At 34.6% G+C, this 22,725-nt stretch overlaps 1 protein-coding gene across 3 annotated transcripts in view; it reads right to left on the minus strand.

The window, feature by feature from the left end:
• Window positions 1-13,760, minus strand: part of l(2)gl (LLGL domain-containing protein l(2)gl) — a 67,151-nt gene extending 53,391 nt beyond the window's left edge. For 2 of the 3 annotated variants that reach the window (XM_073076099.1, XM_073076098.1), the window contains exons 1-2: window positions 13,237-13,451; window positions 13,071-13,163 (exon numbers count right to left, since the gene is read on the minus strand). In XM_073076099.1, the coding sequence (XP_072932200.1) occupies window positions 13,071-13,163; window positions 13,237-13,239 (96 nt within the window). In that variant the 5' untranslated portion in view covers window positions 13,240-13,451. Of the gene's footprint in view, window positions 1-13,070; window positions 13,164-13,236; window positions 13,452-13,706 lie in introns of those variants that run through there. The other variant, XM_073076097.1, reaches the window with a different exon arrangement.
• Window positions 13,761-22,725: the final 8,965 nt, after the last annotated feature.

Genomic DNA, 22,725 nt, shown 5'->3' on the forward strand with positions numbered 1-22,725 from the left:
GCGTTTACGTCACAAAGTGCATACGTTAAAATATCACACACATACGTAACGACCTGAACAAATATTTGCCATCAAATATGGACATAAGCGGTTGCGAATAAAAGCACAGGAACGGTCGGTGGCTTAAGCCGATGGTGTGAATGAACCCTAACTTGTCTTATCGTCCAGCGACTTAGGTTTCTGGAAAGTAGACTTCATACAAATGATACTAGAAATCGGAAAGATATGATCTTTGACGGTTAATCTTCTATGGAAAACAAAACAGCTAAACGCTTTAAGCTGAAACAGTTTAAACAATAAATTTAAAGTTATTAATGGTCGAAAAAAAGCTAACCTTCTGATAAAAAACAAAACCGTTAAAGGCAATCTAAATAGCCATTAACCAGTAGTTAAATTGCCATCACCGAGAGTAGACAACAGAAAGGTCATTAAACTCGTTGAAGACAATTGAAGGCTTATTGTTAGCTTGCAAGTTATCTTAGTTAATAGACGCTTTCCAGTAATAGAGACTTAAATAGAGATTTCTAGTTGCCGCTTAATGCTTGGATAGTTGAATAGTTATGTGGGAGGCTTGCTAACAAGGTAAGATATAGGCCAGACCGAAATAGGAAGCGCCACCCTCGTGTATAAGTTGAATGGCCGAATGGCCATCATACTAGGGATGTACGTTAACAGCGTGTTGAACTATAATTGTAACGTAAAAAGTCACCACAGGAAGAGAAATAAAAACGAATTATTTCATCTACACGTCCTAACGACCAATAGGTTGAATTGATCAATAATGAAGTTCATATCATTTTTCAGGAACTCCAAATAAAATAATAAAACACGTAGAGTAAAGTTTTACTTATCAAATAGGCTTGAGAATTAATCGTTATTTACTTGAGTATTTGAATGAATATTATATTTGGACAATATGGTAATCAGTAGGACATTAGTCTCCTTCCAGAATGAAAAGGAGTTAAACCTCGCTTGAAAAGAGCGGATGGCAGATTTCATCGTCCTTTGCTAAACTTACAGCAAACTCTCAGAAGTGTCTTTATTTGCAATATTTCCCTTTACTATAACGTATTAATAAATTTGCACGTAACGTTGTAACTGCTACTTTATCAACGCCAAAATTAGTTTTACCATCCCTATCTCACGACATTTCGCATTTGTCCCTAAATTGACGATGTCTTCTCCAAGTAGGAAGCCGTGGGAGACGTTCCATTCAGACAATGACGAAGCCTAATGGAGGTTAAGATGTATGCCCCCAAGTAATGAGCATCGCGCCTCGTTCGACGCAACTGTGCCGTGCAGTCAAATTGGATGAGTTGTCAGTTCCCGACCGCTGATAGATTGGTTGATGGCAAAAAGTCGAATAAAAATGATTAGCTGTTAGAAAAGTAGGTAAAACTTAAAAGCTTTTGATGCCCTTTCTAATTTATAACAGGTCATGGTAAATATCTATTTTAAGGCGTTAGCATTTCTTGTATTATTTTAATATCAGGTTTCATTATTCCTCGATAATTTGTCGAAAAGTGTGCAGATTATTTAAATATCGCAACTTATTATCATTGACGGTACGATAAGGAAACACGGCAAAATTACTGAACACGTAGAATTCGTTTATGTAATAACTGTAGTTATCGACTATAAACATTAGCAAACTCCTAAGAAATACGATAGATAAATTATGGACAAATTTAAAGTTATCGTTAATTTTGGACATCCATCAACAAGTTTTTAGTAGTTAAAAACAGCTCGAGGCTATGATGTGATCGAAGTCAGAATAAACAAACTATGGGCTGCAGAGGAAGGATAAACGATGTATTTAATTTATTAATGAAACACTAAATGTATGAAATGTGTCAGATATTTAATAGGTACTTGACCATTTGATAACTAGAAGGTTTTTGAATAATTAAAAATAATACGATCGAAAATTATTAAAAATGTCATTTGACTATCAGTCGTATTAAACTTTTTTATTACCACGTCTCTATTAGCTTATGTAACGGAATCTTTGAACTCGTATTTGACTCACTTTGAACGGTCTACTACTTTAGACTAATTCAACATTTTGGAGACTTATCAAGAACTGCCGATGTCAATACACGATTTTAATAATTTTGCCCTATTCTCCTCATCAGGATCAGGTTCAATGATTATCCCTGTGAGATTTAAGCATTTTTTTATTTTTATTTCAACGTTTAATTAAATATTGTTAATGCGATTTAACAGTACAATTTTAAAGTACATACAGGTAGTACATAACCACCTGTGTCGATTTTTTATACTTTACAGTAGACCAACAACGCAGCCCGTAAAATAGAACACTCGAGTACCTCTGCCCAATAGCACATGTTCGCCTCGGACTTTTATTACACCTATTCAAATACCATAAGCTGTAATGAACCGTGTGTGTAATTCTGGTTAGGTTCAAAGGTGTTTCTGACTTCTGACGAGATCGGATATCATTACGTGGTTTTATTTTGGAACTACGCCCACTTGAAGGTTTCGGTAAAATGTACCAGATTTGTTACCTCATACGCAATTTAAACAATTCTACCATAACAACAATATGAACTGAATTATTTGTCTACACTAATATTATAAAGAGGAAAACTTTGTTTGTTTGTTTGGTTGTATTGAATAGGCTCAAGAACTACTGGACCGATTTTAAAAATTCTTTCACCATTCGAAAGCTACATTATCCACGAGTAACATAGGCTATATTTTATATGAAATATATTTGATAAATAGATTTCGAGGCGGTACAATGTTTGCCAGGTTAGCTAGTATTTAATGAAATGAAATAACATCTGTAGAGACTGAGAATGCAAAGTAGTCTTTTTGACAGCAAATATGTTTATTTACTCACTTATTTATTTGTCGTATCTTAGATACGGCAAAATGATTTTGACTAGCCGTTTATGTGAAGATAGACAACATATACAAAAGATTAGGCTACCCTTTAGCCCTTAAGACCCGCGACACCTTTTATATTCCTAAGAGAAATACTGAAACACAATACTGATTGTACCTTTCATCGGATCACTAATGGTTTACGAATACGCATATAAATGAGAACGTTAAATCAAAGGTCAATGGCCACAAATGTACATATTTTGATCAATAGAACCTCATTGATGGGCATGACTCCGCTTATATTGAAGATAAGGGCTTCGACTTGAAAATGATCTTTATAGATATAAGTATATCACATACAAGTTTATTAAATGGTAATTAAGAAGCTATTTGTATTGTAATAAAAATGGAAATATAAAATACAGTGTAAAGGAGTAACAGAAAACGTAAGTTATACACAGTAAAGATGGTAAATATAACAGTTCACTGGCGTAATTAGCTGCTATATTGCTAAACACTAATGATTTTTATCACCCTATCATATTATTAATGATGAATCAATCCAATGTTCGGCCAAAAGTCAATATTTAACACACATACTTAACAATTTTCGTCCACAAAATGTAAAAATTGTCAAATTTTTATATATTGTAGACGAAAATCTGCAAACTGCTAGTGAAAGTCCCGTTGAAATCGCATCAGCCGTTTCTGATTCTGAAATTATCCGGAACACTGACAGTCAGACAGACAAAAAAATAATCGTTTACTTTTTGTCCAGGGAGGAGGGAAAGAGACTTCAATTTCGTTTCTTTGTATAGATGGTGTTACTGATATGAGTAGAGTATAGAAACTGAAGAGAGCATTAAGTCCGGAAGCGCTGCTAGTATTAAATAGAGGAAAGGAACATTGAATTTGATTTGGAATATATTCCAATACGCGTACACAATGGTATTGAGATCCAATGCGACCCGCCGTGACATATTTCTCCTTGTAATCTATATCTATTGGGTTGCATCGCCCTGACCACATTCCGCGTGCCAACGCCGTTAAAACCTCTTCTTCTTTTTGCATACTTGTTCATACTTTCCAACTGTGTTCGATACAAATAAATAAAATTGAAGTGTCTGTTTATAATGTCAAAATAACAGCTTTTTTCATATGAAAATATATACGGTACAATTATCAACATTTTTATTATGTGTTTGTTTGTTCCGTTCGACTCTGAATCTCCGAAACAGCTGAATTTTGACGGGATTGTCCCTGACAGTTAACTGATATCATAACGAGTAATTTAGACTACTTTTACTTTTGAAAAAAATAAGGGTTTCGCCCAAAAAAAAAAACAAAACAAAACTCGACAGTTTATACTTTTAATCGAAAGTGAAACCGCGAGACTGAATTAAATATAAATTCTTGTGGTTATACTTTTTACCGTGTGTCGCATTGCCAAAGTCATTTAATTTCATTATCCCACGTTACCATCATAACAATGCTATTATTTTTGGTGCCTATTTGAATCACCCTTTCCATAGCGTTCCGGAAATACGGATCTTTACTCATGCGGTATTTTAATCGAAATATTAGTCTTAGAATGTATTACAAAACATCACGCGGTCACGATTATCAAGCACCATAAAATACCGTTATAATATTGATAAGCGCTAGTGATATCGTAAAAATATTCCTTGAACGTTAATCTAGATTAGGAATAATAGAATTCTTGTATCCAAAAATACTTCGCAACGTTGAGCCCTATAAGGGTTTTCTCAAGGCATTCACTACCTGCGCCTCTAAACCCGTTTGCGTTAGTCTTCCTGGAAAGAGGTCTGAATACCTCGGGCTGTACTGGGGTTAGAAATTTCAATTTTATCGGCCAAACTTGTTTTTGCCTATTCGATGCAATTTGGCGGTCAACATTTTGTAATTCGTACGTAATTTCAATGGACTCACTAAACCCTAATACTTTAAGGAATAATAATTTCTGTAATTCCTTCCAACTAATATTGAACTGGATTTTTTTCTTGAGTAACCTGATTTAGACGAAAAATTATCAATTACAAACTGAGAACGTTACACAATTTACACAATTCATAGATTATCACGTTAAGGAAAATTTTGCTGTAAATTGAAGGCATAAAATAATTTCAATTACAAAATTAGCACGCACCTCACCCTTGTGGTGAAGTCGGTCGCGGGCGCGGTCTTAATGGGAAAGGCCTGTTAAAGCGCGACTATAAAACTCGGCTGTTTTACGAGAAAACTATAAAGAACAATGTGTTGAAAAATCGAATGCAGTTCAAAAATAGACCATAAGTTTTAGTACAAACAAGATTGATGATTTTGCAAGGAATTTCATTTTGCAATTTTTGAAAAATATTTTTGAATGGTGGTAGAGTCAGTCTGGTTGGACGGCCAAGCTACGCAATCGTTTTATTTGAAGGGTGTGGGTGACTTTCTTATGAGACGATCATCATAAAGTAAAGTAAAGTGAAGTAGCAACGCTAATATACTGCAGGTAGAACATGTCCTGTGGAGTTGGTCACAGATTTCCATGTCTTTAACTACTACGTCGTTAACCTTGGTAATAAAATTGTAAATAATAACAATCCAAATAGGAGGGTAAAGTATAAAGAACTAGGAAATTCATAAAAAGTTGTCTATCTAGTTTACTCACAAGCTGTCGATGAGATAATGATTTCAAAACGACAGCATCGATGTCAGGCAAAGATAGTTCCCACATCGTCTTACCTAACATGGCGCTAGAAATAAGGGGCTTCGTTCATTTATCTGAACCGAAATGGTTCAAGATTATCATAAACTGCTCTATATCAGGCATCTAACTTAACGTCATATAAATGATCATTTAAGTTCATTTAGGCGATAGTTGTAAGATTGTTTTCATTACTTATGATTGGAAGTCCCTAAATACCATAAAATCACTCATGGATGCAACCTTTGTTCCTAACCATGGGACTATGCCTCTAACTAGGGCTAGGACTATGACAACAAAATAAGGATTCTCTTCAAAGATTTGACTCAACAACAACCGATTGGTAATTAATAAACCAAGAAACTTTCCCAAGAACGGCATGCAATTCGCGATCTTATTTAACTAGAAAGTACTCATAATTCTAGTCTTGATATCTCACGTCTAGAATTATGTCTAGTTTTAATATCTCACGTCTGAACAAATTATCTTCTCACAACGTTAGCATATCTCAACCGTTAATGCCATGGGAGCGAATCGTCTCGTTCATTAGTTCGGAGCAGCGCCAACAAGTGGATTAAAAACTTATCCGCCTTTACATAACTGGATTATGTTGTAATCTTGATATAATGAAGCCTTCCGCAGATTTAGCGGGTTAATCACTCGCAGACAGTGAGCTTTCGAGAGGTAATTGTTATCATATTTAAATTGGATTTAAATTTTAGGTGTTCCATTATGGGCAATTTTTTGACGGTCGAAATGTGATCTTACAAAGTTAAATTAGTATTTTCTTTCTGTTAAACTTCTAAACTGTGTACTGTTCTAAACTGTGTGTGTGTACTGTTTAGGTACTTTAGGTTATTGCCTAGCGGTATAAAATCGTGCGATTCTCTAATCAAAAAGCATTTCCTTCCTGGTTTAATCATTATATTTAGATGGATTATATTAGTAGGATATAACTTGTTGAATTCGATGAGACTAAGATTACTAGACTAGGTAAGGAAATGACTAAAATAATTTTAAACTGATTATCAAGAATTATAGTAATTTAATTTGCAGTAATTACTGCCGGAGCAATCTACTGACGATTATAACCGAGCTCCTCAGGATACATTCCACCATATGATTAATGGAAAATGATAGTCGATAGCCGATAATTCATAACAATTTGTGTCATGTAAATGAATGGAACAAGAGCGGTTGCATAGGAATTTACACTTGACAAGAGTAGTTGTTTATTGCGAACTAGTATATCTTGTTGGTATCGGTAGTATCGGTACATCGATAATAATTAAAGGCACGGGCGAGGCCGAGCTCAGTTTATTGCTCTTCAACAATATCGTACACATCAGATATCGAAGTTCGCCAATATAGTTAGACCCTTGACGGCTTCGCTTGGCTTTAACATGGATAAATTTTCATATACATTACTATTTCTGTAGTGGTAGTGATGCTCCGGTGTTTTGGTATGGATAAGGTTTTTATATGTGTACATATAACACTTTTTATCTTAGCTTCGGTGATATTTTTTTTTTGCAAAGTTTGAAGGGAATGGCAAAGACATAATTGTAAGAACGAGTGCCCGGGAACGAGTACGAGAACGGTGAACTAGTACGAGGGATAGGTCTCAAATTTCAATTAATTCACTGTCTGAACAAGTTACTTACTACTTTTTGGTATATCACAGGATTCAATATCCGAGACGAATAATTTAGTAGACAAGCTCTAGTGATTTTTAAGACTAACAAGCCAACATCCATTTCTCCAAAGATCAATGACTGTATACATATTTTAAGTTCCCATTAAAATGTAATAAACCAATAAATAATTCAGTACAACTAATAATTATATGTAAGAAATGAAAGTTTCCTAAAAACTCCAAGTAAAACTGACTTGGGCAATGGTTTAGATTTATTACAGGTATATGATAAATGTTCTGTTGTACCAGATGATAATTCATACAATTGATAAGATAGTTGGTTGTAGTTAAAATAATGGAATATATCCATTTTCAATTGTTATTCTCCAAAAGGCAATAGAGTGCAAAAGGCAGCGTGGTGGGGTATCTTCTACCAGTTCAGCAGTGCGACCAAAGTGTGGCCACCGTATTAAAGTGCGTAAGAAGAAGTGTCACGAAGAATTCTACCTCATAAATTGTTCTCACGTTCTGCTATCTGGTATGGGAACACCGTAACCGTTCGTGAAATATGTTCTCCCCGGCTTTTCATTTATCGGAAGAAATCAAACCCCAGCCAGTGGGCTACAAAGCTTGCATTTACAAGTAAACAAGTATGTTTCACTTTACCGCGAAATAACAATCTTCGATTAGCAAAGTGTTATTACAAATTACATTTCTGGCTAGGGCGTAGTGACATTACACGGAGATATCGATTGAGCTATCTCTATCGCTATCGGTATCGCTATCACCGCGTTATCACATAACGGCCGATAAGCGTTTCGAATGTTTGCACTCGGCTTACTTTGGTAAATAAATATATCGTAGCTTGCCCATTTTATTTGCCGAAAAACGTTCAGTTTTTTGTATCTTTCCGTTAAAGTACTTAGATGCGATTTCGATAAATTTCGCTGTAAAAGCAAAGCAAAAAAGCAGTGATAGCTTATTGGTTAAGATACTTGGCCTCTTGATAGAGGGGTCCGAGGTTCAAATCCCAAGCACGCACCTCTGATTATTCAAAGTTATGTGCGTAATAGAAATTAATTATCACTTGCTTAAGCGGTGAAGGAAAACATCGTGAGGAAACCTGCATACCTGAGAAAAAACGTTTTCAAAGGTATGTGAAGTCTACCAATTCGCACTTGGCCAGCCCGGTGGACTATAGCCTTCTCAATTCTTAGAGGAGACCCGTGCTCAGCAGTGCGACAGTAATGGATTGAGGATGATGACGATGGCTGTAAAGTTGAGATGCTTACTGGTTGTAGCTTCCTCGTAAATACATTTTTTGAAAAACATGCAGTATAACGTTGTAGATTTAATCTTCGGTAGAGATTGTAGAGAGCTATTTCTCGAAACAACGATAGGGCATCTGCATTCTTATCCAGATAATAAACAATCTAAAATAAGAAAAGTAACGTCTGACAAAAGGTCGTTGAAGCTTCTAGACACTTCGCGGTTCAGTAAAAAAGTATCTTATAATATAGAGAATGGAGAAGTATATATTTCACACTAGACATACATAGGTTACTGAGGTGCAGTTTTTAATGGATTTAGTATAATACAAAATTGGAAGGATTCATATGCAGGTTTGCTCATTAGAACACGAGACCTTATATTCTAAAGTAGAAAAGTAGATGCATCGATGATACCACAGTAGCTAAGTTTGGAATAAAAATACAGACGTAGCAAAAGAGCATCCAGACCAAGTGATCGTAAGGGACTATTTTTGCCTATGAACATCTTATCATCAGACAGATTAGAGCCCTACCCGACATCGGTCGTATATGTATTGCTACCCTTCTACTTTTTTCATTGGTAAACCTAACGATTAAGCAGACGTGCTACCTGATGGAAAGTAGTCAACGCCGCCTATGGACATTTGTAACACCGAAGGAGTCGCCAATGCATCGCCGGGATTGAAGGAGAGCTCGTTTTGCACCTTTTTTGAAGAGCCCCACGTCATAGCGCGTTCGGGAATACCTCAAGAGGAAGCTTATATTCTGTTATAACTTTGTTCCCTTACCACAACCTTTTTAACCTTCTTCTAACCATACTTGTTTGCATTATTTATATACTGCCTACGAGTTTAACAAACATTTAAACAGATCAATCAATTCAAACCCACAATTAATTCATGAGAAAACAAATACGAAACGAACATGAGTATGGGTAATGAAGAATTCAATTGAACGTCTTGAACACGGACATAATAACTGACAAAGTGAAACAGTTCGGTGGCCTTGGGAGCAATCTATGAAATAGCATCATGGAGGCGCGTGCTACCACTGGGAGCGGCCCATGAGTAACGATAACAACTTATATGCGTGTTATCTATAATTTGAATTAAGGTAAAACAAAGATTAGTAATATAGCAATGGGTTAAATAGGTTTTAAGTTGAAATAATTAATTTTGGAGATGTTAGAGATGGTTTTTTAGCGAACGAGCATGTAGTCCACCTGATGGTAAGTAGCTACTGCCGCCCATGTATATTTGTAATCAATCCCAGGTAAAATTGGAATCCTGAGCTCGATGCGTAGCTGAGTGTGGTTGGAACGACTCGGATAAAATTGGACTAATACCTACTGTTATTAGGCAGAAATAGGTATGACCTTAGTGTCCTCAGAACAGAACCACTAAACGTTCTACAAACTTACAAGAAAATTTGTCTACATGGAAATAAGTACCTGAAAACTTAAATATTTTCAGGTTAACTACCCAAAACTTAATCAATAACTCGCTTGCAATACCTTAGAACCATACACGCGACTTTCAATGACCTATGATTCTGTATACCCCATGACAATTTCGAAAACAGGTTAATATTTGATGAAGACTATCAAGCCATCTATGACCATGGCCTAATTGCACACAGTAATTAAAATCGCGGGCACCGTAAAAAATAGCTGGCATTTTTATCTGTGAGCAAATACATAGGGCTGGCAGTGATAAGATTGTGGTGGCAAACACTTGTGATTCAGGTTAATTGTTTCTTGGTATAGTGGATTATTGTTAGGAATATTATCCAAGCATATACTGTGTGGGGTTAAGCTATTATTTTAGGATGAGCGTGTGGTATAGATGCTAAAAAACAGTGATAGTCTTGAGGTTGAGACTATTGTGGTGGTTGCCTCTTAATCGAAGAACTGAGGTTGGAAACCCAAGTACACGCAGATTCCAAGTTATATTTGAATTAAAGAATGATCACTGTTAAATAGTTATAAAAAATCGTGAGGTAACAGCTTGCTTTCATTAGAAGGGTGTAGTTACATAGGTATTGTATGGACTCCTCACAGACCAGGCTTAACAACCTAAAAAAAATATGTTGTAACCACGGACCGGTTGGAGTGGTCTAAATAAGGTGAAATCTATATATAGTTCTTAATATTTAAAAGCTGATAAATGAAAGTATCGATGACCAGGTCTCAACAGTTGTTGGTCAAATAGAGAACCTCTTTCATGTATGAAAATATACAATTCTAATTATGTTACGAATGATTCATATTTCATACACATATATAATTTGAAATCAAACAGACGCAACTGCACTTGACTAACGTGATTGATTAATTAGCAATGGCTATTCGTCAAAACATTTTGTCTATAAAAATACCATAGAAGTAGACATGGTTGACATGACATAGACAGGTTGTTAACAAACTCTAAAAGCTTCAATGGTTGGTACAAAAAAAGACATACTAACAGAGTAACTGTATGGGCTTGTTACTAAGTTATCCATAGTTATCCCAACTGTGAGAGTAATAGTAATGAAGGGGAGTAAGTTTTATAACAGTTATTACATTGATCTACTTATAAGTGAAAATAAAAGATTTGCAAACAAAGTGATAATATGACATTCAGTACATAAAAAGAATAAATCATTTGTGACTAGCCATCAATAACCTTTGTCTATAAATTCACACTTGCTGGCCTGAATGCCACTCACACTGGGAAGAGACACTGCAGTCGGACACAAATGGGTTGCATAATTGCATATTAATGGAATTTTTGCAAATTCATGTTCAAATGTTATAGTACTATTAAAATTTAAATGACATTAGGTACTAAATACTGAGCTTAATCATTTACGTTCCTGTTTTGTGCGACCTGTCTTCTAATAGCACAAAATGTACGCCGCTCTAAACTAAAGCAGCGCCATTAACTTAGTTTGAGTTTGAGGAATTTAACAGATAAAACAGGGAATAACTCTATTTAAAAGTGATTTACATACTAATTATTTGCCCATATCTGAATAATGAGACCTGATAACATTATAATTATCATCACAAGTATGGGCTAAAGAAAATGGTAATAGGTGTAATATTGACAAAACCATTTACCTTTTTAATTAAAAATTATTGGTATTGACTCCAAATAAAACGAATATGTTGTAAAATGTAAATATTAAAGTTATAGTCTATGTAACACTGCTAGTCCGCTCTGAATATAGAAATCAATTGTGTCGCCATAGCAAATTGTATGACTACACCTGCTCGCAACAACTTCAGAGCGCACTAGCAGTTTGGAGCGGACTATATATTTGGTGCTTTTGTTGATAAGGAATACTTATTTGAGGTTTTCCAACTGAGCCCTCAAGGATAGCAATGCATCTGTGGCCAACCTGAGGCATCTTTTCTGAGGTTGATTACACATGTCTATGGGCAGCAGTAGCTTACCATCAGGTGGACTGCATGCTTGTCTGCTACTGAATATTTTTGTTTTTTGCATACAGTCGAGGTAGCATACATTTCAGCTGTAATAAATTTTAGAGTATTATTCCTTATAGTCTCAGTATTTTTAGGTTTCAATTTACCTTGTTTTCATATTTGTTTCATGATACAATTAGTTTTGTCCATATTGCCTAAACAATCCTATGGCAAAAACCCCTGAAAATCCCCATATTCATGTCCTATTAAGTTATTGCAATGTTTGACATTCAGTTGATATAACAACCATATGACGCAGCGGGTATCAGTCTGTCACACAAAGTGTTCGGAGTTCGAGTCCTGGTTATGCAGTAACGAAACTAATTTTTTTTTAGTAAATTACACATAATTTACTATTGGCCATTAGTGTCCATGGCACACATGATTGAATGTGTGAATAGCTTCACTCATAGTGTCGACTTAATATAAACACAAAATATTTAATATCAATAATAAATATTGAAACTACTTCCTAAAAAGTCTCTTCTTAACATTACTCATACATTTATAATCAGACATATGATAGTGTTTATAAATAAAACAATACCTAAGCTGTATGTGTGGTGTTTTAGTGTTATTTTTAAAATAAACCATAATAAATGACTTATTTCCTGTGAAAATATTAAGAGGTACTAACATTCATACCTATCAATTTATTTATCATATGTAATGAATAAAGTGAATCATAATATTTGTAATATGAAGCAACTGGTGGCATACTGTACTACATTTTGTTTAGATAAACTTAACCTAAAGTGGTTAGTTTAATTGATACCTGTTTCAATAAATTTTTTTGACTTTTTGTAACTTAGGAACTATGTAATACTGTTCTATTAAAGCTTATTGGTAGCTTTCGGCTAAATTGTTTTATTTTTAAGTAAGTAATGACAGAAATAAATGGACCTGATTTAACTATTAAGGTTTTTATTTATAAAATTGTTGAGAACATAAGTGAATTCTACCAATCCTAACTAGCTAATGGCAGTTTATAATTTAAGGAGAATTATCTCAGTGTGGGCAATGCTAAAGACAGTTTATACTCGTACATACTATACAAACCAAAATATACAATTGAGTCATGGATAGGCAGGAAGCATCAGATTTTTATCCTACTTATTGAAGGTCACTTACCTTTCGGAAGGCAAACAGCTCATTTTGCAGTTTCTGCCGCTCGGCCGAAGGCTGCTGGCCCTTCCCGCGTATAAACTTTAGCATTCTGCCGGCCTGCAACAAAACACAACCCACTTAGAACACTTCACAACACCACCAAAACAAACAAACGGACACTCGAGCCTACCATTATGATTTCATACTACAAATATAGATCGCTACACACTCAAACACTAGTTCACCGACCGGTGCCGGAAAGTCAACTGACTCGTCTCTTAGTCAGAACAGAACACCGCCGACCACAGCCTACTCCCGCTCCGAGATAATAACACCAGCTTTTCTTCCAATCGCTAGATAAAACGCACAGATAACAATCGATACCTATCACAGAACCACTAGACGTGGTATTATATTATATACTTTTTAAAACCACTATCCCGAACAGAGACAACGCCTGTTGAAGTGTCGAACAGGTTACTTTACAATAGTTTTGATGCGGATCCGACTAGAATAACGATGATACTTGTAATTTAACGTCACCTTACGTACCTACAGACGACAGCTTGAGGAGTTTTAGTGATAAAATCCAAAATTAGAGATATGACAGGCAAATCACAGCGTCGTTAGAAATACATACAAACACCAAAAACCACTAACATATTCATGAAGTGAACGCACGCACACGAAACGCACCCACACTACACCATGACGTGACGTGACTGGTTTTCGGTGTTGCTATATTATTTATAACGTAAATATTTTGCCCAAGTATGGACTTCAAAATTGAAAAAGGGAAAATATCAAAATTAATTTCTAAAATATACAGCACTTAAAATAATTACTGTTTGCCTTTATTATTCCTAAGTGAATAAATTAACCGAAAATATATGAATTATATTCCGTATGAATCCTTCATTCACAACAGTAAGATTTTTGACCAATAAGTGCCAATAACCCAAATAGTGTTTGAAATGTTTAGAGGCGTTATATTTGTGGCAAAATAATTTTAAATCGATAAAAATATCTTAATTAAAAAATACTATTGATTTTCTAACATGTCTCACATTTTTACAATCATTAATTATATAACAAAAAATGGGGTGAAATTCTTTAATAAGCTTTCATAATTATTTTTGAACATATAATGTATCTTCTCAATTTTGCTGACTTTTGGGGAAAATTTCTTGGATGCCAACATTATCTTAAGATGCATTCAGAATTAACAATTTATGAAATACATTTAATTCAGTTATCTTTTAAAAATATTTTAAATTAACTACCAATATACATTAACTATAATAACGATTATAAATATAATTATTGAGTTACTATTTATATTTATCAAAATATTTTTGATATGTCATGACGAGTATGCAATAGAGCCATCTGGTGTATTTTGAATGAAATACAATTGCTTCACGAGGGAGAAAGATAGAAACAAAAAAGTTGGCATTTATGTTTCTTGTCTTTGTAGAGTACTAAGCTGTTATTGCCTAATTTTAATAATACTCCAATGTCATTATAAAGTTTTTAACCTTTTTAATGCTATGACAACCTAAGTATACTTATACCTATTTTCCCACAATAACCCGATTTACTATAAAAAACGAAACTAATTAAAAAGGAATAGAAAAGAAACAAAATAATTTTAGGTAAACCATAATTGATCTTTTACTGATTTTACGGATAAGTACATTTTTGTTTCGCTCCTTATGTCCCTCCTTCGCCTGTTGTTTAGTAAAGTACTTCTCAGTCTTTGAAATTAATGAAACGATTTGTATGGGTTTTCCGCTCTGTAGGAGACCTTACAAGCGGCAGGTAAATTAAACTATTTGTTACCCCAATGATATGGGAGTACATACGGTAATCACAAGTAGGAACTTATTCCATATCAACTAAATTCTTAATTCCAGATTTAAGTAACATATAAGAATAATAGGTACACATAAATTCGTTTAAAAGAACATAATAAAGTATATTATCTAGTAAGTAGATTAGCAAAATCATATATTATTAAATATTGAATAAGTAACTACTTTTTATTATGCAGGTAAATATTTATTTAATTTAAGTGAAGTCGTTATAAAACACTTAGTATTTATTTGCAAACATAAGAACATTATACTGATAGTTTGTCATTTAAATGTACTCGTGAAGATAAAAATAGAAAAGCAACTTTCTCCATGGCAGAATGGTATAGTCCCCGCTGTAGTCCGCTCTGAAGTTGTTGCGAGCAGGTGTAGTCATACAATTTGGTATGGCGACGTTATTCATTTATATATTCAGAGCACACTAGCAGTTTTAAATTAGCGGACTGTACCTACCTATAGTGAATGATGGTTGCTGATAATAATAATAGTATACCATAATTCATTTATTCATAAATTAAGTGCCTATCTGTCTTTATACTATACGTTAATACAATCAGCATATTATGCAGCAAACTCGACGTCTAATTAGCATGTTTGAAGCAATATAATAACGTAGCGCTGCTAGCGACATAACCACGAAACTACATTATCGAGTTAGGAATCGAATGAAGGCATCGCATCGCATCTGCGGGCTCTATCGTCTGAACTCGAGATGCTTCGTACCTTACGACACGATTTTTAATATAATTTTATTTAATGTAATATATCCCATTTCTGATCATGTAATGTTACTAACAGTATAAGAGTACTACCTAACAGTATAGGAGGAAGTATGGATTGATAAATTAATCGATCTTTTTAAACTCTGATCCTGAAAAGTTAAAAAATTGTTGTCGGAAAAAAAATTATGTTACTCAAGTCATTTCGTAATACGAAATGGTCGTAGGCACATAACAGTGTTGAATTTACCTATATTTAAATTTGTGGCCGGACTGTAGTCACATCTACTCCATTTCTTTGTAATAGAAATATAATTTTAACGTTGCTATTTTTGTTGACACGCCATGTTTATGCAGAATTATCTATTTAGTACATTAAATAGGCATACAAAATTAGCACCATGGAAATACGCCCTCGACCTCGGAGATACACCATGCGATGTCCAGTTAAGTTAATGTTCCATTATCACCTCTGAAACAGAAAAATATACCACACGACTAGTCGTGACGTACCCAGCCCGTGCGGTTGTAAAGTTCTCCGGACAGGCACGTTGCCATGGCTACATCGATTGCCGTCGTCGCATGTTGCACGGTGCACACAAACTTAATAAGCCTTCGCCGTCGGGAAGTGCCTGTTATGGGGTTTGTGGTTGTGTACGGAGCCTTATCTATACTTGCAACTAATGGTGTACAACTCTGACAGAGTTTATAGCTGAGTTGTAGTTGATTAATTTAACGGCGCAATTATAGGATTTGGAGTGGAGTAGAAACTTATTTATATTATCGTTCGTTGACCTATCACTATCACTTTTAGGCACGGGTGTCCTTACCCATAAGTTTTCGATTACGGCCTACCACGCTTTTGAAAAAATGTTGGCTTATTTTCGGGCCTAGATCGAGTTTTGCAGGCAGTTTCCTGCAAAACTCCTGAAATTCATACGTTATCACTAATACTTAAAAATATTGGGCGGCAGTATCTATGTACTTGATATGATAATATTTAATAATGGACAATCAGTTCTGTCTGATAAAAAGCATGTTTAAGAACTCATTTAATCCCCACTTAATCAAATGCCTTTAAGTCAACCATTCGTTTTTAATAATATTCCCACCCTAATATTTATTAAATCAGGTTCCAATCTTTGCCGCGGCAACAAATTGCTGTAGGGAAAGGATTTCCAATGGATTTATTTAAAACGTCAAAATTGCGTCAAACTAAATTAGATTCCATCCAGGCGCCGACATCGAGGAAGTCAAATAAAGCCTACAGGGAAATTAAATCAAATCTCATCATTTTAATAGCCTCTTTGATTTCGCACCCTAGTTCCGTTATTGCTAAACAAGAATAAACATAATCTCCTTTAAAAATATTATTAATAGACGTTTTTGTGTAGGAGCATTAAAACGTAGATCTCATTAATTATACATGTGTAAAAATACTTTACACAAAAATATATGAATACTATTACATAAAATGTTGTTAATAGTAATAAATTAATGTGTAATACATGTTAAAACTTATATCAATGAATAAAGTAATCTAAATTGGAGACGCTTGTATGTTTTTTCTATACTTAATATTATAAAGAGGAAAACTTTGTTTGTTTGTTTGGCTAATATGAATAGGCTCAAAAACTACTGGATCGATTTTAAAAATTCTTTCACCATTCGAAAGCTACATTATACACGAGTAACATAGGCTATATTATATATGAAATATATTTGATAAATAGATTTTGAGGCGGTACAAAGTTTGCCGGGTCAGCTAGTCGCTCATAAAGGTAGAGAAGGGGCGAGTCTCCAGAATCTATTACTGTTACTATTCTGCTTTGTAGTTTTAGTTTTGCTTTCCATACACTGCCTTCCAAAGAATCACAAGAACTTGATCCAAAGAATTTCACAAACAAATAGACACTATTACACAATAGAACTCTACTAGATTGACAGGCGTCCCGGTTCCCACCGCGCTCCTATTTCCCCTTACTATTTCCCTATTTCCCACTCCCTTGTCTGTCGCCTGTTCCATTTGATTTTTATTACTTTTCGTTTATCTCATTCTGATAACATTCGCTTTGTTTCAAAACAATACTTGGCACGGTTCCAAGTTCTATTTTGCAATAACAATTTGGAGATTCGATTTGTAAACGATGCCCATGTGAAGGACAGAATGAGGTTAAGTTTGAAGGTCTAATAGTAATACTGAACGCCTCATGGTATACTATAAGCAAAGGCATATTAAACTCGACCGCACTTAAGTAAAACCTGTAGGTGAACTCAAATTGTTTTAAGTTACAATAAACACAACGTTTGAAATAGTTTTCGGCGACATTTTATTTACATTACATTATAAACATGTGGCAGCGTAAATATTTTTTAATATAATTATTAGGTACTTACAAGGCACAATAAGTATGGCGTTGCTACACGTTCTTCAAAAGTTTTCTTAGACCTTAGTATTCAAACGCAATAGAAATCTTTATAGGTACATCATGGCTAAAGACATAATTGGACCACTATGAATAGGTAATCTTCGTTTTACTACGCCTTTCAAAGTAGAATACATACCTACTATAGAGCTATATAACATTTTACAGTCGGCTTTCATCGTGTGAAAAAGAGTTACCTTCACATTTCATTACATTTTAATTTTCTTTGTCTATGTTTTATAGTGGATCTCTCTGTTCAGTCGAGGATTCAAATGGCATGAATTTTGCAGTCGACCTTCTTAGTATAAAAAGACTTATCTTCACATTTAATTGCTAAATGCAATTTCCTTTGTCTACAATTTATTTTATAGCTCATTCTGTCAGTCAGTCAAATGACATTTTTACTATAATCATGGTATTTTACGACTTGTATTAGTATGAACTTTTTAATCTTATGAATTGGCAGAAGGGAAATAAACTTACAGAAAGCTAGTAACATTACTGTTTTCTTTGTTTACTTCAATTATCCAAAGCCTGAGTCACCACGATTGTAATCACGTAAACCCGTAACCGCTGAATCATAGTGACTCAGTGACCGAGTAACTAAATAATTTCAGGGCACCGATAGTAAGCAAGCCTTTCGTCGAAGCGAGTTCGATTGACAATGACATTGTGTCTTCATATTTCTTGGGACAACATATCTATCGATTAAAATGTGTATTATTAAGTCACGTTTATCAGAAATCTATTTTCAATGAGGGTTTTCAGCCGCCTACGCGCGTCGTAGAACAACACGTATGGAATATCAAAATGTTGGTAAATTATTGCCATTTTCAAGTGCTGGTTTTTCTATGACGTTCGCGATTGTATTCTATTTCAGGGGGAAAACTATGCTATGCAGAGGAGAAACTTATTATGACGTGTCTGACTTGCTGTTTCGCTGAGTTTTACGGGCGCTACTCATCTAAGGCGGCTTCACTACCGCACTAAACTGCGGTTATGTTATTTTTTAATAAAACAACTATTGGGCCCGCATGCCTTGAAGAAACATATAAAAGATAGAAAGAAGAACGTAAAGTACAGATAGCACAGATATAAAGCACAATATACAGATACTACGAGAGTGATTGAGAGAACGGAAGGTTGCAAATAATGAAACCGGACAAAGGATTATTTTCCCAAAAGTTTATAGCAATGATAACAATCTCATCGCAACTCGCCGGAATGTTTTTGTGATTCCGTTTGAGCATATTTATTTAATCTGCCCTCCGAAATCTCCCCATTTACCCGAAGTCTGGAATTTAAAATATAAAATACCTTCAGCTTTGTATAAATGTGGAATTATTCGGGTTTCTATTGTTTTCCATTACACTTTGAGTTCGTTTGCTGCATAGATTAGTAAAGCCGCTTTACTTCGTCGCCTAGAAATTGAATGAAGCCACATACGGCTTATTAGTAAGTTCTTTTTTCGAATTCTTGACAAATAAAAACATTTTTAGAGATAATTTACGAATAAATAACTAATACTGCGTAATTTACGTAATAAATAAATAATTATTTCAAATATTTTAGGATAATTTTAGCACGGAGACGTGGCAAAACTTTTTTACGCAACTATTTCAATTCTCAAAACTAGGTACATTTTCTTGTTAGGAGTGAGTAATCTTTACTAATCTATGGTTTGCTGATACAGAATACCACTTAATTTTTTAAATAGTAAGCCTCTTTATATTACTCTTAATATAAGCATAACATATTATAACTGAAGCTGGTAGAACCCTTTGTGGTTCGACTCCGGCGGCACCACCGCCACACCTATTTCTACCTAATAACAGCAGTGTAAGGCGCTGCTGTGTTCCGGTTTGAAGGGTGTGGTAAAGGAGACAGACTTTTCCGAGGCGTTCCAGCTTAGTCCTCACGGGTAGCGGCGTATCTGTGGCCGACCTCAGGTAGGAATATCTAATCCTATCTGGGGTTGATTACAGATGTCCATGGGCGGCAGTAGACCTTACCATCAGGTGGATTACAAGCTCGTCTGCTATTCTTATATTATAAAAAAAAAGAAAAAATATTAAACGCTTCTGTGTTCTGGTTTTAAAAGTGTGGTGCGAAAGACATACTTTTCCGAGGCATTACTGCATAGTCCTCTGGGGTAGCAGTGCATCTGTCGCCGACTTCAGAAATTTAATCCTATAAGGGGTTGATTACTGATGTCTATGAGCAGCAGTTGTCCCCAACTAACAGATGGACTCATTTGCTACTTCTGTATAAAAAAACAAAATTTCAAAATCCATAAGCTCCTAATGCCTCAATTGCGAATTAAAGCGAGGTGACAGCATTAAACTATTATACAAACATGAATCATGATCCACCGTTCACAAATCGATTAGGTAAACAATTTACTTATTCGACGCCCTACCTAGAAGCAATTTGACTAAAATTGCGAACCATAGTTTATACCAGTTACGAGTAACTATATAATTTTGTGAAAGCTAGACAAAGGATCGTCATGACCATGGCACGGTAATCATGATTCAGTGTTTTTATAATGTTTCAGCAATCCAAAGACATATTATTCAGCTATTGTGTTCAAATGTTTTACACATTTATTCAAAAGTAATTCCAACTCATTATCTACAGTTACATTATGTTGTTGGTCGTACTGTCAGTTGTTTTAATTATATTTATTTTTAAATCACAATAAATATCTTTTTTTATAATATTGGACTAGCAAACAAGCATGTAATACACTTGATGGTAAGTAGCTACTGTGCCCTTCTATAATCAACCCCTGATAAGATTACATTCCTACCTGAGGTAGGTCATAGATGCGCCGCTACCCTGACGCCCTGACGACTAAGCAGGAATAACTCGGAAAAGGTTGTTCATACCTATCTATCTATTATTTATCTATATATTTAATACTTTACACTTAAATCTTATTGTCCAAAGTAAAGTTTTAGCGTGACAAGAATTTTGTCATTGTAAAGTTGTAATTCTTGGATGAAAGTTTGTTTGAAACTAGTTTAATGTTACTAGTTAAAAAAGATATTAAAGATATTAAGTGTTAAAAAGATATTAGGTACGATAGTAAATATGTGACCTTAAAAATGGCAATTACTTAGAAATGACGCATAAATACTTATTATTTGTCTATGTATTATTATTTGTCTATGTACTTGTTACTTATTATTTGTCTATGTATATTATCGTGTAGTGGAACTTTTCGTGAGTCAGTCAAGGGCTCAAATGCATTAATCTTGCAGTCGACTTTCTTAGTATGAAAAAGAGTTACCTTCACATTTCATTACATTTTAATTTTCTTTGTCTATGTTTTATTGTGTAGTGGAACACTGTTCAGTCGAGGACTCAATGGCAAGAATTGCATTCGACCTTCTCAGTATGAAAAAGACTTATCTTCACATTTAATTGCTTAATGCAATTTCCTTTGTCTACATTTTACTTTATAGCACATTCTGTAAGTCAATCAAATTTCATTTTTACATTTTTTAATATGAAAAAGACTATCTTCACATTTCGTTGCATTTTCGTTCTTTCCCATTTCAACGATTCATGACAGTCAGACTTCAAGTTTTAATCAGCCCACCAGTTGAACTTCCATTATAGTTGAAGTCCCCAACGGCTTTGAAGATCATTTTCGTGGTGCGTCAGTTTGGCTTAATTTCCCCAGCGGTTAACGATTTTGGGATCAATTTGAGGCCTTTGTAGTATAGTTTGCTAATTAAAGTCGATTTGGGTATCAAAAGTTTATTGTTTGTTTCGGTTTCGAATGAACACAATTATTGAACGCAATTCTATTGATTTTGTGGAACGAGTGTAATAGGTACTAGAGTGATAGCTTGATGTTGTATACTCTAGTTTTGTGTGTGTGAGTGTAGTATGACGTCACGTTGTCAATCCAACTATCCCACCGCTGGGCACTCCTCTCAGTGAGAGGTTAAGTCATAGTCCTGTGCGCTGGCCAAGTGCGAGTTCGTACTTAACTTCAGACCCTTCTCGATACTTATTTTTAGAACATATTTGGTAAACTATCTACCTTTTTTTTTTTTTTTTTAGATCTTATGTAAGATGTAAGAATAATAATTAATTCCCCCGATAACGTCACCAAAAACCACGTTCATATATTGAGTTCGAGTCACGATCTGAGATTCTGAAATTCATAGTTCTAGTAAATTCATAGGTACCTAGTAAGTAAATAATTATGTATTGTACATATAGGTCTATAAGGAAAAGGTATACCGGCTCGCGTGCGTCCATGCAATGTATAGCATATTTGTATGCACGCTTTAACTGGCTGTAAAGCAATGCTGTGTGTGCAATCGATTGGTAATATAGATACAAATCACATGCCTGTGTACTGGCTACACTAGGCTACGCTATTCCAGCGATGCAGACGGGAAATTATCTATACTGTATACTCAATTATAATGCTGTGGAAGTGTTTGTTACGCGTTATTATTATATGGATGTACCAATCTGATATTGAAGTCTGTTTGTGTTTAATAGGCTAATGAGGAAGGTTTTTGGTTATACCTACTAATAACAAAAAAATAATCGTAATCTGAAACAACAGATTAAGCTTATTAACGTGGGTAAGAGAAGTCTTTTGTATAGCCTTTTTTGCCCAGACAATAAAAGG

This window comes from Epargyreus clarus, unplaced genomic scaffold (genome assembly GCF_041222505.1).
Source record: "Epargyreus clarus isolate Ecla_fem2 unplaced genomic scaffold, WU_Ecla_fem_2.2 ptg000008l, whole genome shotgun sequence".
NCBI classification, from domain to species: domain Eukaryota; kingdom Metazoa; phylum Arthropoda; class Insecta; order Lepidoptera; family Hesperiidae; genus Epargyreus; species Epargyreus clarus.